Source organism: Antedon bifida, chromosome 3, assembly GCF_963402885.1.
Source record: "Antedon bifida chromosome 3, ecAntBifi1.1, whole genome shotgun sequence".
Classification (NCBI taxonomy): Eukaryota; Metazoa; Echinodermata; class Crinoidea; order Comatulida; family Antedonidae; genus Antedon; species Antedon bifida.
Window position 1 is genome coordinate 32,695,523 of NC_136228.1, and position 19,389 is coordinate 32,714,911.

General features: G+C 32.6%; 2 protein-coding genes across 2 annotated transcripts; both read right to left on the reverse strand.

Annotated features, from left to right (window-relative positions):
* Window positions 1–634: 634 nt before the first annotated feature.
* Window positions 635–4,962, reverse strand: LOC144837757 (uncharacterized). The gene is made up of 5 exons (XM_078693000.1): window positions 4,825–4,962; window positions 3,736–3,861; window positions 2,596–2,751; window positions 2,181–2,240; window positions 635–1,616 (listed from the first exon to the last, which is right to left on the reverse strand). The coding sequence occupies exons 1-5, from the start codon at window positions 4,909–4,911 to the stop codon at window positions 1,479–1,481; spliced, it is 567 nt and encodes a 188-aa protein (XP_078549126.1). The 5' UTR covers window positions 4,912–4,962; the 3' UTR covers window positions 635–1,478.
* Window positions 4,963–5,618: 656 nt separating this feature from the next.
* Window positions 5,619–19,070, reverse strand: LOC144837749 (cytosolic purine 5'-nucleotidase-like). Its single transcript, XM_078692989.1, has 15 exons — window positions 18,929–19,070; window positions 17,609–17,788; window positions 17,164–17,321; window positions 14,708–14,858; window positions 13,592–13,743; window positions 12,944–13,023; window positions 11,500–11,560; window positions 10,801–10,836; window positions 10,316–10,408; window positions 9,725–9,962; window positions 9,425–9,476; window positions 9,049–9,109; window positions 8,448–8,505; window positions 7,952–8,070; window positions 5,619–7,601 (listed from the first exon to the last, which is right to left on the reverse strand). The coding sequence occupies exons 2-15, from the start codon at window positions 17,769–17,771 to the stop codon at window positions 7,380–7,382; spliced, it is 1,644 nt and encodes a 547-aa protein (XP_078549115.1). The 5' UTR covers window positions 17,772–17,788; window positions 18,929–19,070; the 3' UTR covers window positions 5,619–7,379.
* Window positions 19,071–19,389: the final 319 nt, after the last annotated feature.

A 19,389-nucleotide genomic window follows, 5' to 3' on the forward strand; every position in this document is an offset into this window, starting at 1 on the left:
AATGAAGTAACTTTGTTTGATTTGTTTGTACAAAATTATGATGTAACTTGACCAGTGATGACGACAAACGACGACAAGCTCACGGACCAACCGTGTTATGCCGTGAAATGTGCAAAACGTCACATTTGTGCAAACTTTTTGCAAATTTCAAGGCTCAACAATCCGTCGATATTGGTAAAACGAGTTCCGATGCGTCTATCTATGCTCTGGCGTTTTTTTCTATAGTATAGATAGGAACCAGTAGAAGATGATCTTTGTGAACTTGCTATTGTTTTTAGATTTCACACCAGTCCCACCCTATTCCACTTATATTCCCAGTTTCCTGGACTTTCTGGATTCTCAGTTCTGAGGACGATCAAAGCATATTGATCGAAACGTCGAGAAACTCAACAGTTCTTTTCAGAACTAAATATACGAGGTGTACCGCAAACTTTATATCAACAAAGATGATCTAACTGTCATCACCATTACAATAACCACCGCTGCGCTAATACCACCCCCACCAATACTATCACAGCCATGGAGATGATAACGATGAGTGTATGAAGGCCCTATGTTGGCCTACATCGTTGTAACAGAGAAGATTCCTTCTGATTGTTTACTCAAACTCAAACAAAAAATAATTTTACTCAAATCAATAACAAAATGTATTATTTAATACATAATTATTGCATAGCAATATACAACGGATAATAGGGACCTTTTTGACCGACGAGATGTCAACAACATGAAACATCCATCATCTGTAGGCCTATTGAGTGTCCAATTATTCCTATGCATAATTATAGAAATAGTCCCTAGATAATCGATGTCAAGCCATCGATATCTCTAACAATTTTGCCAAAACGGCAATACATTTTGTTTTAAAATACATCGTTTTATACTTAACAGAAAAGCATAAAATCCCGTGATTACAAACACGTGTTTCTTTACACGTACCTTTATCATGGGATTAGAACTTACCATGATTGTATGTACGTATCTTAATATTAATGTTTATTTTTTTAATATTTACGTTTTTTATATAAACTTCCTTCCTACGAAGTTAAACCTAATAGGCCTATGTAATAAGCCTATCATATCCGAGTAACTCTATTGAAACCACAAAGCATATAATCCAGTGTTTCTTTTACATTTATCATGGGATTAGAATTCTCACCATGTATGTACGTCTCTTAATATTAATGTTTTTTTTTAAATATTTACATTTTTTATATAAACCTGATCCTACGATGCTAAATCTAATATCATATGTCTATGTAATAGGCCTAAGCCTATCCTAGTGACTCTAGTGACCGCATATGTATGTATATTCAATCAGAAAGAATTCAATCAACTTATAATATGTAATAAATTCCTATCTAGTAACTCTATTGAACATATTTAAGTAAGTATCTTCAGAATTAAATTACCATCCATGTAGGCCTATCTATCAACTATCAATTAAACTGACGGATCTATAGATGATTGTGAAAGATCTAAAGCTCTTTGCCATACAAAGGCGACTGCGGGTTACAGTGACAAACTCCATGGTGCTCAACCAGTTCATCGTTCGTGTTCATGTGATGATCACATGCAGTACATTTAAAATGTTCGCAGTTTTTATGATCGCATTCCTGAAAAGAAAGCATATCATTATAATGGTTAAGCTCTGTCTACATTATCAAACTAGTTAGACAAAAAAGTGTGTGCTGTACCCAAATATGGTAGTGATATGCCCAAATAGGGTAGTGATATGACATCATCATGTCTATATAAGGGCACATCACATTTTTTTGTCACATAAAGTTTGATAGTGTAGACAAGGCTTAAGGCTGGTTTTTCTAGTTATTACGGACAGTGGTTATTCGACCATGGAGGACATTTATAGTTCGACGGTCTTTAAAAAACAATGGAAAAAAAATAATTTGCAATGGATTTTCCCAATTGTTTAAAATATACTTTCGTGAGGTAATGGAACATCATCTTATAAAACCAAGGCATGCTTGGTTTATGCATTGTGATTCGCCTTTAACAGGAAACAATACTGTTAGTGCATTATTAAAGTTTAAAGAACTACACTTCCAAATAAACAAGGACGTACGTGCACACGTATAAAAAAGGCCTGATTTAACGACTAACTATACACATTTAAGGCTATTATATTTAATACGCCTACGCCTATATCTGAATATTTCTACCTCCTGTGTGTTATCTTCAACAACCATATCTACACAGTCTAAATCGTGTCTTGCTTCTTTCTGTCAATTTTAAATGATATGAATTGAATGTTAAATTAAACAAGCAATGAAAAGAAACTGAAAAGAAAGTAAAAAGGCCACATAATCAAGACCAAAAAAAAAACTGGATAAATAAAATAAAAACAGATTTAAAATGAAAAAAACTTTAGCACAATAACAAACCATCCTGCCCAAAACAGAAAAATATGGAAAAAATCGTGGAAAGCGTAGGCCCCTAATTGTCGGAATGACGGCGGAAAACGTTTCAAGAGAGAGAATTGAATCTTAAAAATTAAACAATTAAAAGTTTTCTACAAAACATATTATCTATTATTATAATTATTATCTTCTTTTTTTCAAACAAATTGTAGCCTACCTCTTCTAATTGTTCTTTAAGATCTTGAATTTGTTTTCGCATCTCTTCTTTTTCTTGCTCATAATTAGATCTTTGTTTTCGCAACTCTTCTTTTTCTTGCTCATAATTAGATCTTTGTTTTCGCAACTCTTCTTTTTCTTGCTCATCATTAGATCTCTGAGAATCAATTAGATATTTATATATGTATATTTGCATTTATAAAAACACTTAGGCCTTCTTAATTGTATTGTACCACAACAAAATTTTAAAAAAAGGAAGATTTAAAAAATCAGACTTTAAATAGGCCATTTTGCAGTTTTGATAAAGTTATTCATTTCTGTAAAAAAAAAAATTATTATTATTATTATTTCACTTATAAAAAGACAAAAGAAACTAAAGTTTTAAACAACAGGCATTTAATTGTCTGACAGTGTTTTTTGCTTTAAATTACATTTTTTTTTCGATCCAGTTTTTAGTGAAGTGAATAACTGTTATGTGAATTTTTTTAGGCCACAATATCGTATCCGGATATTCACCCCCTGGACATTTACCCCCCGGAAAACTACCCCCCGGACAACCACCACCTGGACAACTACCCCCTTAGGACAACTACCCCTTTAGGACAACTACCCCCCGGACAAATACCCCCCGGACAACTACCCCCTTAGGACAACAACCCCCTTAGGACAACTACCCCCTGGACAACTACCCCCCGGACAATTACCCCCTAGGAACAACCTGACTCTGCAACAGTGTATAATAGGTAGTTGACCGGGGGGTAGTTATCCTAAGGGGGTAGTTGTCCTAAGGGGGTAGTTGTCCGGGGGGTAGTTGTCCGGGGGGTTGTTATCCTAAGGGGGTAGTTGTCCTAAGGGGGTAGTTGTCCGGGGAGTAGTTGTCCGGGGGGTAGTTGTCCTAAGGGGGTAGTTGTCCGGGTGGTAAACATCCGGGGGGTAACTGTCTAGGGGGTAGGTGTCCTAGAACCGTTATCGTTTTTTAACAACGTGTTAATTTACATAGACGAGCGGTAGGCCTAAGAGTCGCTGATTTCTGTCAGTTAATTTTTTATCAGACTTACGGTAACTTAATTTCCTAAATAACGCTTATATAAGTATGTGTTGGGAAACATTTATACATGTAAACAATAAGTCGCACGCTTACACGGATAGCTGCAATCGCATTTGTCTGTTCCATTTGCCTCTTAAGGTCAATGCACTCCTGTTGTAGAATTCGCTTTTCTATGTCTGAACGTTGACCTTTCAGTCTCTCTTCTTCTAACTCATTCGACTAAATAAACACAACATATATGGTCAATCATTGTAAATAAAAATACTTCTCATACGTATGTAATAAGAGATCCCGTACAAAATGTTATAGGGCTATATCCTGGCTATATTTAAAGATGTATTGTCCCCCAAAAACATGAAAAAATAAAGATTACAAAAATCAGACTTTGAATAGGTTATTTTGTAGTATAGTAGTCCATAGAAAAAAACGAAACCAAATGTTTTCACTTATAAAATAACATAATAAATGGTTAAATTCAATCAAAAATCCATTGGCTGGCAGCCAATTTGACCATTTTTTGCTTTAAATTACAGTTTTACAGGTAAATAATTTTTTTTTAGATCCAAATTTTTGTCAACTATTTTTGATAACTATTAAGTGACGTTATTATTCAGGGGACAATACATCTTTAAAAACCCTGGTTGAATCAGGGGTTTCCTTGGTTGATTGATCTTTTATTGAATAAATTATTCTTGACGTCACACGAACAATACCGTATCAATGTAGTGACCTATATTGGACCTGGCCTTTATTATATTATTAAATAGGCCTAATGTTTACATTTAACATTGTTTGTTTACTTGGAAATAGCAACTAAAACATATTTAGAGGCAAAATAAATTAAAACACGACCATACAGAACTCCTCCATGCATGTTGTATACATTAACCATGGAGGAATTTAACTAGTAGTAGGCCTATTTAAAAAACAAATAATCCATGTTAAATAACTGCTTCGGTACTCTTAATTTAATTTATGTGCAAGAAAAATTACATATGCCAAGTTGAATAAAATTGGTTGAATATTACCAGACAGTGATTTCGTTTAATTATCACCTAGGTAATCTTTATCATGCAGGTAGCTATAAATATACCAAGACTTAGCCACATACCCCAGATATTATATATGCCTACGTCACAATGCTTAAATATAACTTGACAATTCCAAATAATATTTGCCTACCATTGCGTCTTGAGTGTGTGGGAAGACCTCTTCCAAGTCAATATTAGGTCCATCACCCATGATAAGGAGTTTGTCGTCTAAAACCATGTTAAAAATCACAGTTTTTATAAGGTAGATACGGTGAATTCATCATGTGATTTAATAATATTTACTACTGTGACGATTATAAATTCGAGGTGTAAATTGAGGGCGCATTATAACAAACGCCTTTTTTTTTTTAATTCAACAGGTAAATACTTAATAATGAACTGGATTAATGAATATTCATTAATCCATGACTGAACACACTTCGTTAAGCGATTCATAACGTATTATTAGGCCTAATGGTCATTTTAAAATGAATCCTGTATATCTACCGCTAATTAAACCACTTTTTACTCGGGAAAACTCTGCGCCAATCAGAAAAGTAATAAGTCAGAGTAGCCAATCAAATCGTCCAGATTTCCCGCGATTGTAGACGCGGTCATCAACACCACACCACGCTTATCAGCAGCGACTAAAGCGTTCAAAATAGGTATCAAATGAAGTACAATAAAAAGGAATGGCTATATGGCAGTTGGAACTTAAATTGCGTTACTATCGAGGATGCGAGGTAAATTATATAGGCTACTACTGTTTAATCTGGTCGATATTTAGGCCTAGAGTAAAATGTCTATATTATCTCAGGGATGCAGCCAGTGTGGAGATGGGGGAGGGGTGTCACGGCGGTCCTGATCCCCTAATTTTTTAGCATATGTGCCAAAATAGTTCAGTCTAGAACATAGACTACGTAAGCATGAACGCATTATATTGCAACAATGCAAGTCATTTTATTTATATTTTTTGTTTATTTAATAATTACATTTCAGTAATTACATTAACTTAACTCTGTTCCTCTAACTTTAATCAAAAAGTAGGATTGTACAATAAAATTTAAAAAATACAACAATTTTAATTGTTTTAACAATGTAGCATTGAGTTAGTGATGAGTTGGATTATATGCTATGAATATGTTTGGCTTGATGACACATTTTAAGAATTCAATTAAAATTGACTTTTAACTACATATACTCCTGAACCTAGCTTACTTTTCAATAAGTTGAAATAAACAAATTGTTTTAGTATTGTAATAAATATTACACTCATGCAGCCTATATAGTACAAACAGTTTAAGTTATATATATAACTTAACTGTGATACACATTATGATACAGTACCCAATTTATAAGACAATATTTGCAAACAAAAAAGCAGTTTGGTCTTAATTAGTACAATAAATTTTACTATGTCATATGTTATGATTATAATATAAAAGGTCAAATAGGTTTGCAGCATATATCGTTACTTCAGCACACATTTCAGAAAGAGGTACTTGAGACTGTATGCTAGAATGGCAGTGATGCAAGGAAGAGTGTAATTACATAAAATGGTGGTGCTATTACTACAGTATTAGCTTGCTAAAGAAAAATCCATAAAGCCAACCTCCCCCCTCCTCCACTTTCTAAAATAATGGCATGGATCTACCTAGTTCAGTGGCAGTATGAGCATAAAGCTCTGTCTACACTATCAAACTAGTTTGACAAAAAAACGTGTGATGTGCCCAAATATGGTGGTGATATTCCCAAATATGGTAGTGATATGACATCATCATGTTTATATATGGGCACATCAAATTTTTGTTGTCAAACTAGTTCGATAGTGTAGACAGAGCTTTGGACTTATATAAGTTGTGTCTTAGACTGTTAGGGCTAGGGTTAAAAAATGCCAATTGTGCTGAGGAATTGTGTTGTTTGTCCAAATGTTCCTTCACAATAAATGTACATGAAGTAACTACTTTCTAGGTCAGTACAAATAAAAATCGCCTTTCTGTTGCGACTCCCAACCTGTATGTTCTAATGTTTGGTCCTTTAAAATTAAGTAGTCGTACTTGAACATATTAAAAATATTAGGTCGTTCCCTAAAATAAAATATTGGTTATCTGTTAAAAGTGTTAATTTTAAAGTCTACATTAAATAAAATAATATTAGTTAATCTAGTATATAATTATAATCTAGTATATTATAATGACACTACTAAATGTTTTCATTAAATTGTCTTTTTTCTGAAAGACAAATTTTGATGAAAAACATTTACTAATCTACTGAAATGAAGATAAATTATAGAGTTATACCTGATTTTGATACTTATTATTATTATTTTAATACTGTACATAAACAAAGAAAAAAAAAGAGGTATGGTACGCCATATCCTTTTTGTACCTATGTACAGTTGGTTTGGTTTCACTTTACAATGTGTATAGTAAAGGTAAAATTAGCATCTTTTAATAATACCTTGTGTTAAGTTTTAGTATTTTTTTTTTTTTTTTTATCAGAGTTGCATTTAATTAAAGACCACTTTTTTAGGTTTGGTCCCTAAATAGAAAGGCACACCTATATTTTCAGATCATTCTGGTCACAGAGCGGTCTCTACATAGAGACTTAGTATCTAAAATGAATAAATTCAATATTGCAAAATGTGAGTTAAAATGTTGTTTTTCATTTTTGTTTTCTATGACAGTAACAGCCATCATGCCATCTTTATTCTTCATCATCTTCATCATGAACATGTGTAATGTGTGGTGGGGTCGGAGGTCGGACATACAACGGACCGGAAACAGTAGCTGCTCGGTGTGTGCCAAGTCTGTTTTCTCTCTCTGGAGCTTTGCCAATTTCTTTGAGTGTTCGTTTACGCGACGTTCCTGGTGACATCATGGATTCCATGAATACGTCCGTGTGTTCGACAGTTGATTCGTGAGGCATCTAAAGAAAGCAAAATCCAGTTAGTTAATTTTACACAGTAGAAATATGATTCTCTGCTCTAGTATATACTAAAGTAAAATAGAAATTTTTCCATCAGAAAATTGGCTGCAAACAATCGACCAATACAAAGTAAGTAGTTTATTTCATTTCATCAATACATAGTTAGTTTTAAGCTCTGTCTACAATATCAAACTAGCTTGACAACAAAAAAGTGTGATATGCTGTGATGTGACATCATCATGTCCATATATGGGCACATCACATTTTTTTGTCACATAAAGTTTGATAGTGTAGACAGAGTTTAAGGTTTTTTTATTATTAAATTATGAAGAAAGGAAAATCTAACTTACCAGTTGATGAGGAGCTCTGAAAAGATAGCTAAAAGGGTAGTGTAAGAAATTCAAGAACGTTCCGGAGTAAAGGTCAGCATATCTTAGCACTTGGCTGGCAAAGAAGGTCTGACGAGAACCTAAAGAGACAGTTAAAATTTAGTTTTTGCTTCCTGGCTGCTGAGATCAACAAAACATAGCTCTTTCATAGAAAACAAAATGAGGTATACTCGGTGTACTCTCTCATAAAAAGCAGGTTTGCTCTGACAATATGCATTAAAAATAAACTAGGTCTCGTCATCAGCTATTACTTTCAGGCTGCAGCCTATCATTTGGGAGCTTCAAAGTGCTGGTAAATGGTTTCTCTGCTTTTCTTATCTTAGGATATTTTATGGATCATTTTTTAGTTTAAAGTGCTCAGAAACATTGCATTAGGCGCTATATAAAACTAGCATTATTATTATTAAGTTTTACTATATTATTTATTAGCATTTAGCTATAATAAAATTACACTTACCGCTTCTGAAAAGGCTGCCTAGTTTGCCGTGACACATATCCATCTCGTGTACGACATTCTAAATGGAGGTACAAATAAAATAAACAGTTTTATCTACAGAGCACCAACCTATCTGCATAGGCTACCTCCAAACTGAGAAATGCGGTGTTAATAAATTATTTTTAAGTCTGTTCTAAAAACGTATTTGACGCTGAAAGAAAAATTACTACATTTTGTATAGTGTATTGTATATTTTTATATAGTTGTATAGTATATCAACACCACAGGCATAGAACACATTCTAAAACCGCCCGGTGATATTCTGAAAATTTATTAATTAATTTGAAACGATGAGGAAATGAGAAAAAGTCGCCCCAACCGAGATAGTTAGTTAGTATAGTATATAAATATATATATATTTTTTTATAGTTCTTTGTTTTTTTCCATATATTTTTGTTTTATATGAGGGCTCCTTGATTGTCAGCATATGCTTATACGTTCTTAAAATAAGGTTTAATAAAAAAATGTTTTTAAATAAAGCTAAATTACAATGGTAAATAGAAAAAAATAATTTAATTATCCTACTAATTGTTTTTATTAAAAGAATGCCATTATACAGTACCTGTATTGAACTTTTGATATGACTAATGTCAGGTGTTCTGTCTGTACTACTATCCAGGTTTCTACATAAAATGAAACACAGCATGTTTAGTTTTAATTTCTCATACAGTATGATACATTTCATAATAAAATAGAAGATCATAAATGGTAATGACTCCATATGACTAGTAAAAAGTTTAGCCCCCAACTCAACTATGTATACTGGACTTATACGCATGCGCGCATTTTGTATAAATTTATTGTTTATTTCGCTGATCATTCCAAAAAAATATATTGCTAATGTCATCATTTAATTTTTGTTTTCTTCTTTAAAGTATAACACATCAGACGTTCACATACAGTGATCTCAGAAGAATATAAATGAATTTAATTCTTACTTGTACATATCCGCCAAAGCAACATCTAACCTTTCCAAGTTTTCAAAGAGACCTGAAAAGGTACATTTTGATTAAAAGTATTAAAAAGCTTTCTAAAGCTCTGTCTACACTATCAGACTATATATATGGACATAATGATGTCATATCAGTACCATATTTGGGCATATCACTACCATATTTGGGCACATTTTTTTTGTCAAACTAGTTTGATAGTGTAGACAGAGCTTCAAATGAGGAAATAGATTAATTTTACATATTGTTTGCCATTTTTAGGTATCACTATAATTATTTTAAACTTACTTCGTTTGTCAGTCCACACATGAAGTTCCTGCGATAATTCAGGTACAACCAAAAACGTTCTCCATCCTCGTTCTTTCTTTGAGCGCAGAATATCGCCAAAGATGTGATCACCGACGTACAGAACATCATTACCTTTGACCCCAAAAAGCTCGCAGAAAACTTCAGATGAACCTCCAGAATATACCTGACCTTTCAGGAATGGTCCAATGTGGCTTCCAATCTTCAGAGCACCAGTTTCCTAAAAATGAAGGTGAGCCCTCTATTAAATAACTCTCAAACATCAAATACCATGAATGACTTATTTTACCTTTTGATTTATTTGATATAAAGTTTGTATGATACAATGAACTCTCCCAATACTGGACACCTTTGAGTTGGCCTAAAATGTCTGGTTTTCCGGAAAGTCTGGAATTCAGAATGTGCTTTTAATGGTAACAAAGAATTTGGGACCTTTTAGATTTCAAGAAAAGTCTGGTTTTGGGAGACTTTCAGAATTGTTCAGTCCGGTATTGGGAGAGTTGACTGTAAATTGGTGTTTCTGATAAAGAATAAAATTTATAATTTTCATTTATTTTTATTTGTGTTACTCACCATGTCTACCTGTCGTAAGATAGTTCCTTCACCAAAGAAAAGTGGCTTCTTAGCATCTACAATACACACGTCAAAGTATTCCCACCATTGTTTCTGAGATAAAATAAATATCAAGCTGTCTACAATATCAAATTTTATGTGACCATGAACATGATGATGTCATATCACTACCATATTTGAGCATATCACTACCATATTTGTACACATCACACTTTCTTTGTCAAACTAGTTTGATAGTGTAGACAGAGCCTTAATTCAACAAAATTGAAAAACTCTTTGACACATTTGAGCAGTTTTGCTAACTCTTCATATCACTGAGTGTTCAACATTTTTGTTAGTTTTCCCCTTAATGGGGAAAAGGCATTTGTTGGTTTATCCACGTAAGATAGACAGGAAATAAACTCCAGAACTGAGACTGAAACTGACCAGTATGCAAAATATAAAATACATTTTTAAATTTGTGTTTATGAAGAAAACAAACTTACTGCTCCCGGAAAATCAAACAGATATTCCATAATTTTCTGAAAAGAAAAGAAATCCAATATGAATAGATTACATATAATAGATACATAATAATATAATACTACTATAATGCACTGCTCACAAACATTTTGCACCCAACTGACTTTCATACCATCCTGCATAATAAGAATAGTTTTTAAATGAAGATATTTATTTATCTTAATGCACTCATAGTAAAGCTTGGTTTCAACTAGGGCATAACGCAACACAAGCGTGTGATTGGTCAACTAACTTACGTCCTTGTGTTGCGTCTCTAGTGAGAACCAAGCATTACAAAGTATGCATCAATTGTTGAAAATGTATGAAATGTACCATTGCATGAAACGTACCATTCGCAGGACATTTCTATTTTAAGCTCTGTCTACACTATCAAACTAGTTTGACAAAAAAAGTGTGATGTGCCCAAAAATGGTAGTCATCATGTCCATATATGGGCTGTGATAGTGTAGACAGGGCTTTTTTTGATTATCTTAGGATATTTTATGGATCAGTTTTGTGTGTAAAGCGCTTTAGAAACATTGTATTAGGCGCTACATAAGACTACCATTATTATTATTATTTATTCATTGAAATTAATATTTTATGAAACATGAGCTTGAGTGGAGTTGTACTAAGATTGACAAGTCTTTATATTATGCATAAGAAATGAATAGCAATAATACCTTGGTGTAATTATAATCACTGTTGGTTACTAAAAACACTTTGCGGTCATGATCTTGCATTCTGGAAAAAATGGCAACAAACTAGTAACTAAATGTCAATCTTTATCATTATTCATTCCATTAATACAGAAACCATTGCAAATTGTTTTGTTTTTATTGTTTTTATATATTTAGGCAAATTGCCAAGGATAAACATAAGCGAATTCATTTACTATCCTTCTTAAAGGTAGCAATCCTGTTCATAAGACAAATATATACACAAGATGCTCTACATAAACAAAGTCTTATTAGTCTTTGGGAGTGGAGTTATAATTTGTCATTAGACGAAATCCTGGCATATGACAGGACTCGAACCCACGAGCCATGGTCTGGTAGCCAAGCATAACCACCAAGCCACAACTCCAATCTGCCACCAAGCCACAACTCCACTCCAAAATCCAAATTCAACTCACAATTATTGAATACATTTAAAGTAAATCTGTATGATATCCCAAGACAAGGAGAATGACTAATTGAAACAAATCATTTATGACAGACCACTTTAGGACAATGAACTTTTTATACAAGAAAACAAGGAAATCCCTGTCAAAATATCCAATGATACGTAAATCCTATAAACCTAACATAATTAAATGTTTCTTAAGCTCTGTCTACACTAGTTTGACAAAAGTATGCCATGCCCAAGTATGGTAGTGATATGACATCATCATGTCTATATATGTGCACATCACATTTTTTGTCACATAAAGTTTGATAGTGCAGACAAGGCTTTAGGTTTGATAGTACAATGGATACATTTTTATTAAAGTTTATATTTATTTCTCTATGATAATACAATACCAAATGATGAGGGTAAAGAAAGCATTTCAAAGGCAGTGTTTATGCTAGGAATAGACATTTAACAATGTGCATTATTAATTGGCTTAGTTTCAAAGAAGTTGTTCACCTTACTTTTTGTATATAAAACAGAAACACAAGTTTAACTTAACTAAAAAGTGCAAGTATGTCACCAATAGCTTTCTGAAACATCCTCTGGACCTTCAGAACTAAAATAGCAATTTCCTGACATATATAAAGTAAAAGAGTAATGACCCTTTACCTAAAGGAATTGGTGGAGCTGTCAACGTCTCTATTAATAGTACCATGTATCAAATACATAACCATGACCTACCACCATCATATATACACACAAGGTAACAGGCCATTTGGTCAATTCACTTTCCTGTTATTGACCAGTCATATTTCAAAGAAAAATAAGCATTGACAAATTGGACATTAAAATTAGCTTTCAGCTTGTTAGCCTTTGTTTTTGTTGCTTACTAACTCTATAAAAATAAAATGTTCAGAACAGCTGTGATACAGCAATGTAGTAAGGAGGAGCTGCAGTTTGCATGTAATGTAAACAACTCATTAAATCTAATGATACAGTACACAATGGATTTACCTTTGTAATAGCACAGGCAGTTGAGGATCTTTGATTACATATTCTTCAACATTTTCTACTGTTTTGTTCTTCAAGGCACCCTGATGAAGAGAAAATATGCACATTTAATCACTACCCTGGGCTTTTTATGTTCAAGGGACGGGCACTACCCTGGGCTTTTTATGTTCAAGGGACGGGCACTACCCTGGGCTTTTTATGTTCAAATGATGGGCACTACCCTGGGCTGTTATGTTCAAGTGATGGGCACTACCCTGGGCTTTTATGTTCAAGTGATGGGCACTACCCTGGGCTGTTATGTTCAAGTGACGGGCACTACCCTGGGCTGTTATGTTCAAGTGATGGGCACTACCCTGGGCTTTTATTTTCAAGAGTTAGGCACTACCTGGGCCTTGATGTTCCAATGATGGGCACTACGCTGGGCTTTTATTTTCAAGTGTTAGGCACTACCCTGGGCTTTTATTTTCAAGTGTTAGGCACTACCCTAAACTTTTACGTTTAAGTGATGGGCACTACCCTGGGGTTTTATTCTCAAGTGATGGGCACTACCCTGGGCTTTTACATTCAAGATTTATGAATATGTCACTATACTGGGTTTTATATTAGCATAAACATTTATATTATTAAACATATGTTTCTTGATATGCAAACCTTATCATGAATCCAGTTAACAGCGCTTCGGACATCTTGGAAGACACTTTCCCATGACATATAGAGGTCGCCATTCTTCACGCCTTTTGGCATCAACTGGTAATCCTGACAATTGCTAAAGAAATCCACCAAACAAGCCAACAAATAGGTTTCTGGAAAAGCAAATTATGGATGAATAAATTACAAAAACAATTTTAAGTTTAAAGTTTTAAAACTTTTAGACTTATCACAATTCCCTAGATTTGTTTCTTGTTATGTAGTGCCACTTGCTGAAATTTTGATATGAAGTATTGGTTATGACAGTCTATCTGTGCAAAAAGTCTTCATTTTAGGAGTTACAAAATGTTTAGGATAGGCGCCAAAGAGTAGTTTGGTTTGTGCTAAGGTCTTCTAAACTTTTATTTTAATTCTAGTAAGCTGGTTAAAGTACTTGAAAGTAATAATTGTTTACATGGAAAATAAGAATGCTCAGGCATATTGTATATTCAATTTTATTACAAAATTACTAGACACATGAATACAGAATATTATTATTAGACACAAAGATAATATAATGCATGACTAGATTGTCAAGTGAACTGCATTATATAGGCTAATCTGGTCTGATTGTGAATGGTGAACTATTGTACTATTGCACTATCTTTATGGGAATGTAAGCTTAACAAAAATTAGCATAGCCTTGTCCACTAAACAAGTTTGATATATGGGATTTAATGAATCATAATAATTTTAAATTCTCATAAAGAATATAAGAGAATCGATGAAAGGAATAGGTGGATCAGAGATTTTTAAAAAAACATATGTAGAATAAAAATCTGGGGTTGCTATCAGGCCCCAGAGATGTACAGTAGCTAGAGAAGTATTCCAGGTAGTGAGAGGTTTCTTGGGTGGATGCAGTATTCAAATTAGGCTGGCTAAAAGACATGCCCAACAAAATTTTTAAAATGTATTGAATTCATTTCATTTCATTTATTCAGTAAAGAGCGGCCTCCGTGCCATTTTACAATAAAAATTCATGTTCATTATCAGACACTCAGAAATGTCTTTTCTTAAATGATTTAGCTAATATAATCTTTTTTTAAATGAATTTGTTGTACAATATAATATAAAACTTACCTGGTAGATTGAACAAGGTGTTGAGCACATAGAATCGAGATGGCTCTTTTGATAATGATATGAATTTATTTGGGTAAGACTCATTGAGAGCGTGTGAAGAGATGAACTTAAAACCATGCACACAAACTAGTATGTAACCATACGTATCAATCTGAATAAAAGAAAACAATTTTATTTTCAATCAATCATTTTTCATTAATGTCATTTATTTTACATATAATATATACAAAATAAAACAAGTTGATCAAAACTTTGAGATTAAATTGAAATACAGTAGTACAGGTATAACATGGAAGGAGGATGCCTTTATATAGGACAAAATGTCACTTAAGCTAAGACCACCAGTGAAACAAAAGGCATTTGAATGGCTATTAAAACAAAACATACATAGTAAATGAAAGGAGAAAAGTAAAGATAAATTTTTTTAATAGTTCTTTAGACTTTCTGATGATGAGTTAAAAATATTAAGTCTTCAGTCTCAACTTTAGAATGTCATGATACTGACAGGTGGGGGATATATGTTGAAGAGGTCATTGAGATACGAACAAACACAGCATTGTAGCAAATAAGGGTTTGTACACTTCTTAAAGCTCAGGTACAGGCATGAATTTTAAATATAATATCTGGTTAATTGTACATAAATCAAATATTTGTAACAGAAATCAAGACAAAAAAACATGAATTTCCATTAATATGGTCAAATACAAAATTTGGCAATATTCTGCCATAAAAACCAGGAATACTTTTTTTCAGTAGTTAGGTAGTTAACCTAATGTAATAACATGTCTGGTGACTCCCTAGAAGGTGAAAAAAGATGGTGGATATACGGTGGATAATTTTTGCTATAACAGGAAAATAAAAATCTGAAGTTGAATAAAAATACCAGAAATGTAAAATTCAAGTTATATTACCTATATTTAGTCATCTGATAACATTTTTTACCACACCGTTTAGTTTTCATAGCTTTTAAAAATGCCTCTCTATTTACAAAATTTGTGTACAAAAGAATAGAGATTTTACTGTGTAATTTGAACTATCCCCCCACTGATAAGAAAGTGCTTTTTTTCAACAAGCTCGTGTAACACAAATAAAATCCCAAAAATTATGAAACATAGGGGAAACTATAGATCGATAATTATTGTAATGTATGATCAATAGAAATTTTTTGCCCGCACATGGTCTTTAAAATCAACTGTAACATTCTCTAAAGCTCTGTCTGTTTGACTCTTTTTGTCAAACTAGTTTGACAAAAAGAGTGTGATGTGCCCAAATACGGTAGTGATATGCACAACTATTTTAGTGATATGACATCATGTTCATGTAGGGGCACATCACATTTTTTTGTCACAAGAGGTTTGATAGTGCTAACAACAATGATGACTCAATTCATATCTATTATTGAAACGTCTAACTAGTTAAGAGGGGAGGGGATAGAGCATTCTTTATTTTAAAACAAGAGGTTCAAGTACATTTCTATAGTATATCAGTGCAAGGACAATTTTCCATCCAATTTGCAATAAAAAAAATTGATGATCATGAGTGAGTGCCGTGATACTGGAAAAAAATAAAAATCTTTTTCTCTTGAAACTTTACTTTATTAGTTATCAATATGTTAAAAGTTATCTGCATTTTGAAATGGAAATATGTGAGGGTTGCCTTAAATTTATGTTTGTTTGTCTGTCCCTGTCGATCGTTTATTAAATGTATTTATAATACTGTATTCTACTGGAATCTGAATCTAGATTATATTTTTAAAAAAAGGACAAAGAATGAATGAAAACTCTACTGCATTTCAATTAGTGCTGATCCAAATGTTAGAGAAAAGGTAATGAAGGGCATACAATACAATCTTAGATAATATGCTGTCGTTAATATCTCGTTTATCTCACAGGTGCAAAGTTCTTGAATATTTGCAGATCGTTCAAAAGATGAGTTTGACATTTTATAAAGAAATATCATGTATACCACCAAACATTCGAGTTAAAATCAAGATTGTGAGGCATTTGATGAATAGGCAAACTGCCTTAAAATACTGTGACGTGTTTCGAGAATATAAATAATTCTCATCATCAGAACTGAAATCAATGCCTAGAGTACTTATCAATGACACAGTTTGTATTTAAATTAGGCAATAATTAGCATGATAAAAAACGAGGTATAATGAAATGTAAAATCTCAGAAATAATTATTATTTAATATTCATTCATTTTAACACCACCTGACTTTTAGTTTAATTTTGCTAATAATTAATTAGTTTGATTAATTTTCATATAGCTCATTTACCTTCATAATACTGTACGTATTACCATGGACTGGACCTAATAGGCCCTTGGTATTACAAAAGAATAATGTAAATACTTTGGGACTTTGTTTACTCACCTTGGAGAAACAGTAAGTACTCTATGGCTAAACACAGGATATTGTTAACTTTGAATTAGTTAAAAACCTTATCTTACCTTTAAAAGGTTGCCATACTTTTTGTCAAAGATAAGGCCTCTAGTAGGGAATGATGGATCGTACTGGAATCCCTCTAGTTCTTGGGGATAACCAATGGATATCAGTCGTTTGACAACAAGATCAAAGCCCATTTGTTCATATTGTGGTGATTTGTAAACTAAAAAACAAAAACAAAAATAGTATTAGTAATATTAATGGTCATACACTTAATGTTCAACTTTTAACATTTAAAAAAAAGTTAACTTTCATCTGCTCACATATCACTCACATCAATGCTTAAATTCAATTAAAATTTATTAATAAAATTTAATAATAAAATTTAAAATGTACTCATTAACGATTTATAGAATTTACAATTTCCAATACATACAGTGACATTTAATTAATGAATTTTAATCTAAATTGGAAAAGTCAAAAGTTATTATTTAGTCTAAATTCTTTTACCTGCAAGAGTATAGTCTAAATCAAAGCCGAAGAATTTAATCTTATCCAAGCTCAAACTTCTGTTGACAAAGATTCTGTTTGGCGCATCTCGGCGGTATTTCTTATGATAAGGCTTGTCATCTAAGTGTTGCATATTGTTAGAATGACCGTTTGGCCTGCTCATTTTTTACCCACGAAATACTAAAAATAAAATTAATTAAGTACTGTATTAGGAATGCCAAATTAAGTTGTTTTAAATGTATAATTTGACAAATTTCCTGTTTACAAAAAAACATTAGTAATTATATAGAAAATTATTTTCATTTGTTGTCTAAGGTATTATACTAGGAAAGCCAAATTAAGTTTTTAAAAAAATGTATATTGACAAATTTCCTGTTGAAATACAAACTAGAAACCTGTTAAAAAACCTTATAAATTAAATTTATAAGGAAACAAACAAAATATATTTCTGTTTTAAAGAGTAAAAAAGAGTAGGAAATTACATTAAAATGTATTCAACTCGCATAATAATACATTTTAAATGTTTTGTCTGATGCTTCTGGCCAATTAATATTTAAAGTAGAGCCACAATTACTAAGACAATAGGGAGCAAGTTACAATACTTGTTGATGTATTGTTACAACCACCTGCTATTCCCAAGTCACTATAAGGAATTAGCTCAAGCAATTGTTAACCGATAAACAAAGAAAACTCTTATTTGTTGTATTGTTTTGAAAAATATAAATAAATATAAGCAATATAGTGTGTGTTGTCATTGGTTATAGATTTATATAGATTTTATTTGAGCATTTACAATTTTGTTTTAAATTAAATATTTTGCAATATCATGATCTATGAAACAACAATGATTATCTGCATTGTCAATGCTTTTTTGATAATCAATTGTATTAACTACCGTTTGTGGTTTACACAGACAATATTGACAAGGTTATTCAGAGAAAATATACAATATTATTATTTATTAAGCCATCCGCCTAGTATAGCCTATAGGTCACCTGTAGGCAGGCCTTGTTGTGATTGTGATTATATTATTGAAATCAATGTTTAGGATACTGTAACATTCAATCTATACTATCCTCCTAGGTCCTGGCCCTTCCTGTATTAAACAAGGGAGGAAAGACACAACACATTTCATCATCTCGCATCGTTTACTGTGTAGGCCTAGGCCTTGTAGGCTAGGCTCTCACAGTATACAAATACAGCCTTGCTAACATCTCAACCAGTCCGAGTCGTTTGACAGATTTCAACAACAACCTGCTCATCAAACGGCTCTGAGCCTCTGTAAACTATCTATAAAACATAACAATAAAGTAAACTTACTTAAATAACTGCGTACAGAATATCCCTTGAATGTTATTCTATAAATTGTTTCGAAAATGTCACGTTTCAAGTAACAATTGACGTTTTTTTAAAAAGAAATAGTTTGTTCCCTACACTGTCGACGTTCAACATACAACAGCTGATTCATCCAGGCCAGGTTGCGATTTTTTTTCCGTACGAGAGTTCCTCCATCGGTTCGTTTCGGCCTCAATCGACTCTCTTCGGTATTCGGTAAGTCAGCTCACTGATGCGTGACAACATAATACTGTAGTAGAGTTTACAAACCGCGAGCTTACTTTCACAGGCTCTCACAACAGTAAAAAGAATCTACACTAATACGAACTTTTATTGACATTAATTAATAAATACTAGGCCTACTTAGTAATTACATTAAGAACCCAATAGCATTTTAAAGATATTTAGGCCTAGGTCTACGACCCAATAGTAGGCCGTATCAGATA

Coding starts and splice junctions, on each gene's coding strand:
- LOC144837749 (XM_078692989.1), bottom strand. CDS start 17,771: ATGAGCAGGCCAAACGGTCATTCTAACAATATGCAACACTTAGATGAC. Junction 13,024..13,591: donor TTAACTGGATTCATGATAAG/GTTTGCATATCA, acceptor TCTCTTCATCAG/GGTGCCTTGAAGAACAAAAC. Junction 8,506..9,048: donor ATATCAAAAGTTCAATACAG/GTACTGTATAAT, acceptor ACCTCCATTTAG/AATGTCGTACACGAGATGGA.
- LOC144837757 (XM_078693000.1), bottom strand. CDS start 4,911: ATGGTTTTAGACGACAAACTCCTTATCATGGGTGATGGACCTAATATT. Junction 3,862..4,824: donor CACACACTCAAGACGCAATG/GTAGGCAAATAT, acceptor GTGTTTATTTAG/TCGAATGAGTTAGAAGAAGA. Junction 1,617..2,180: donor TTGAAGATAACACACAGGAG/GTAGAAATATTC, acceptor CTTTCTTTTCAG/GAATGCGATCATAAAAACTG.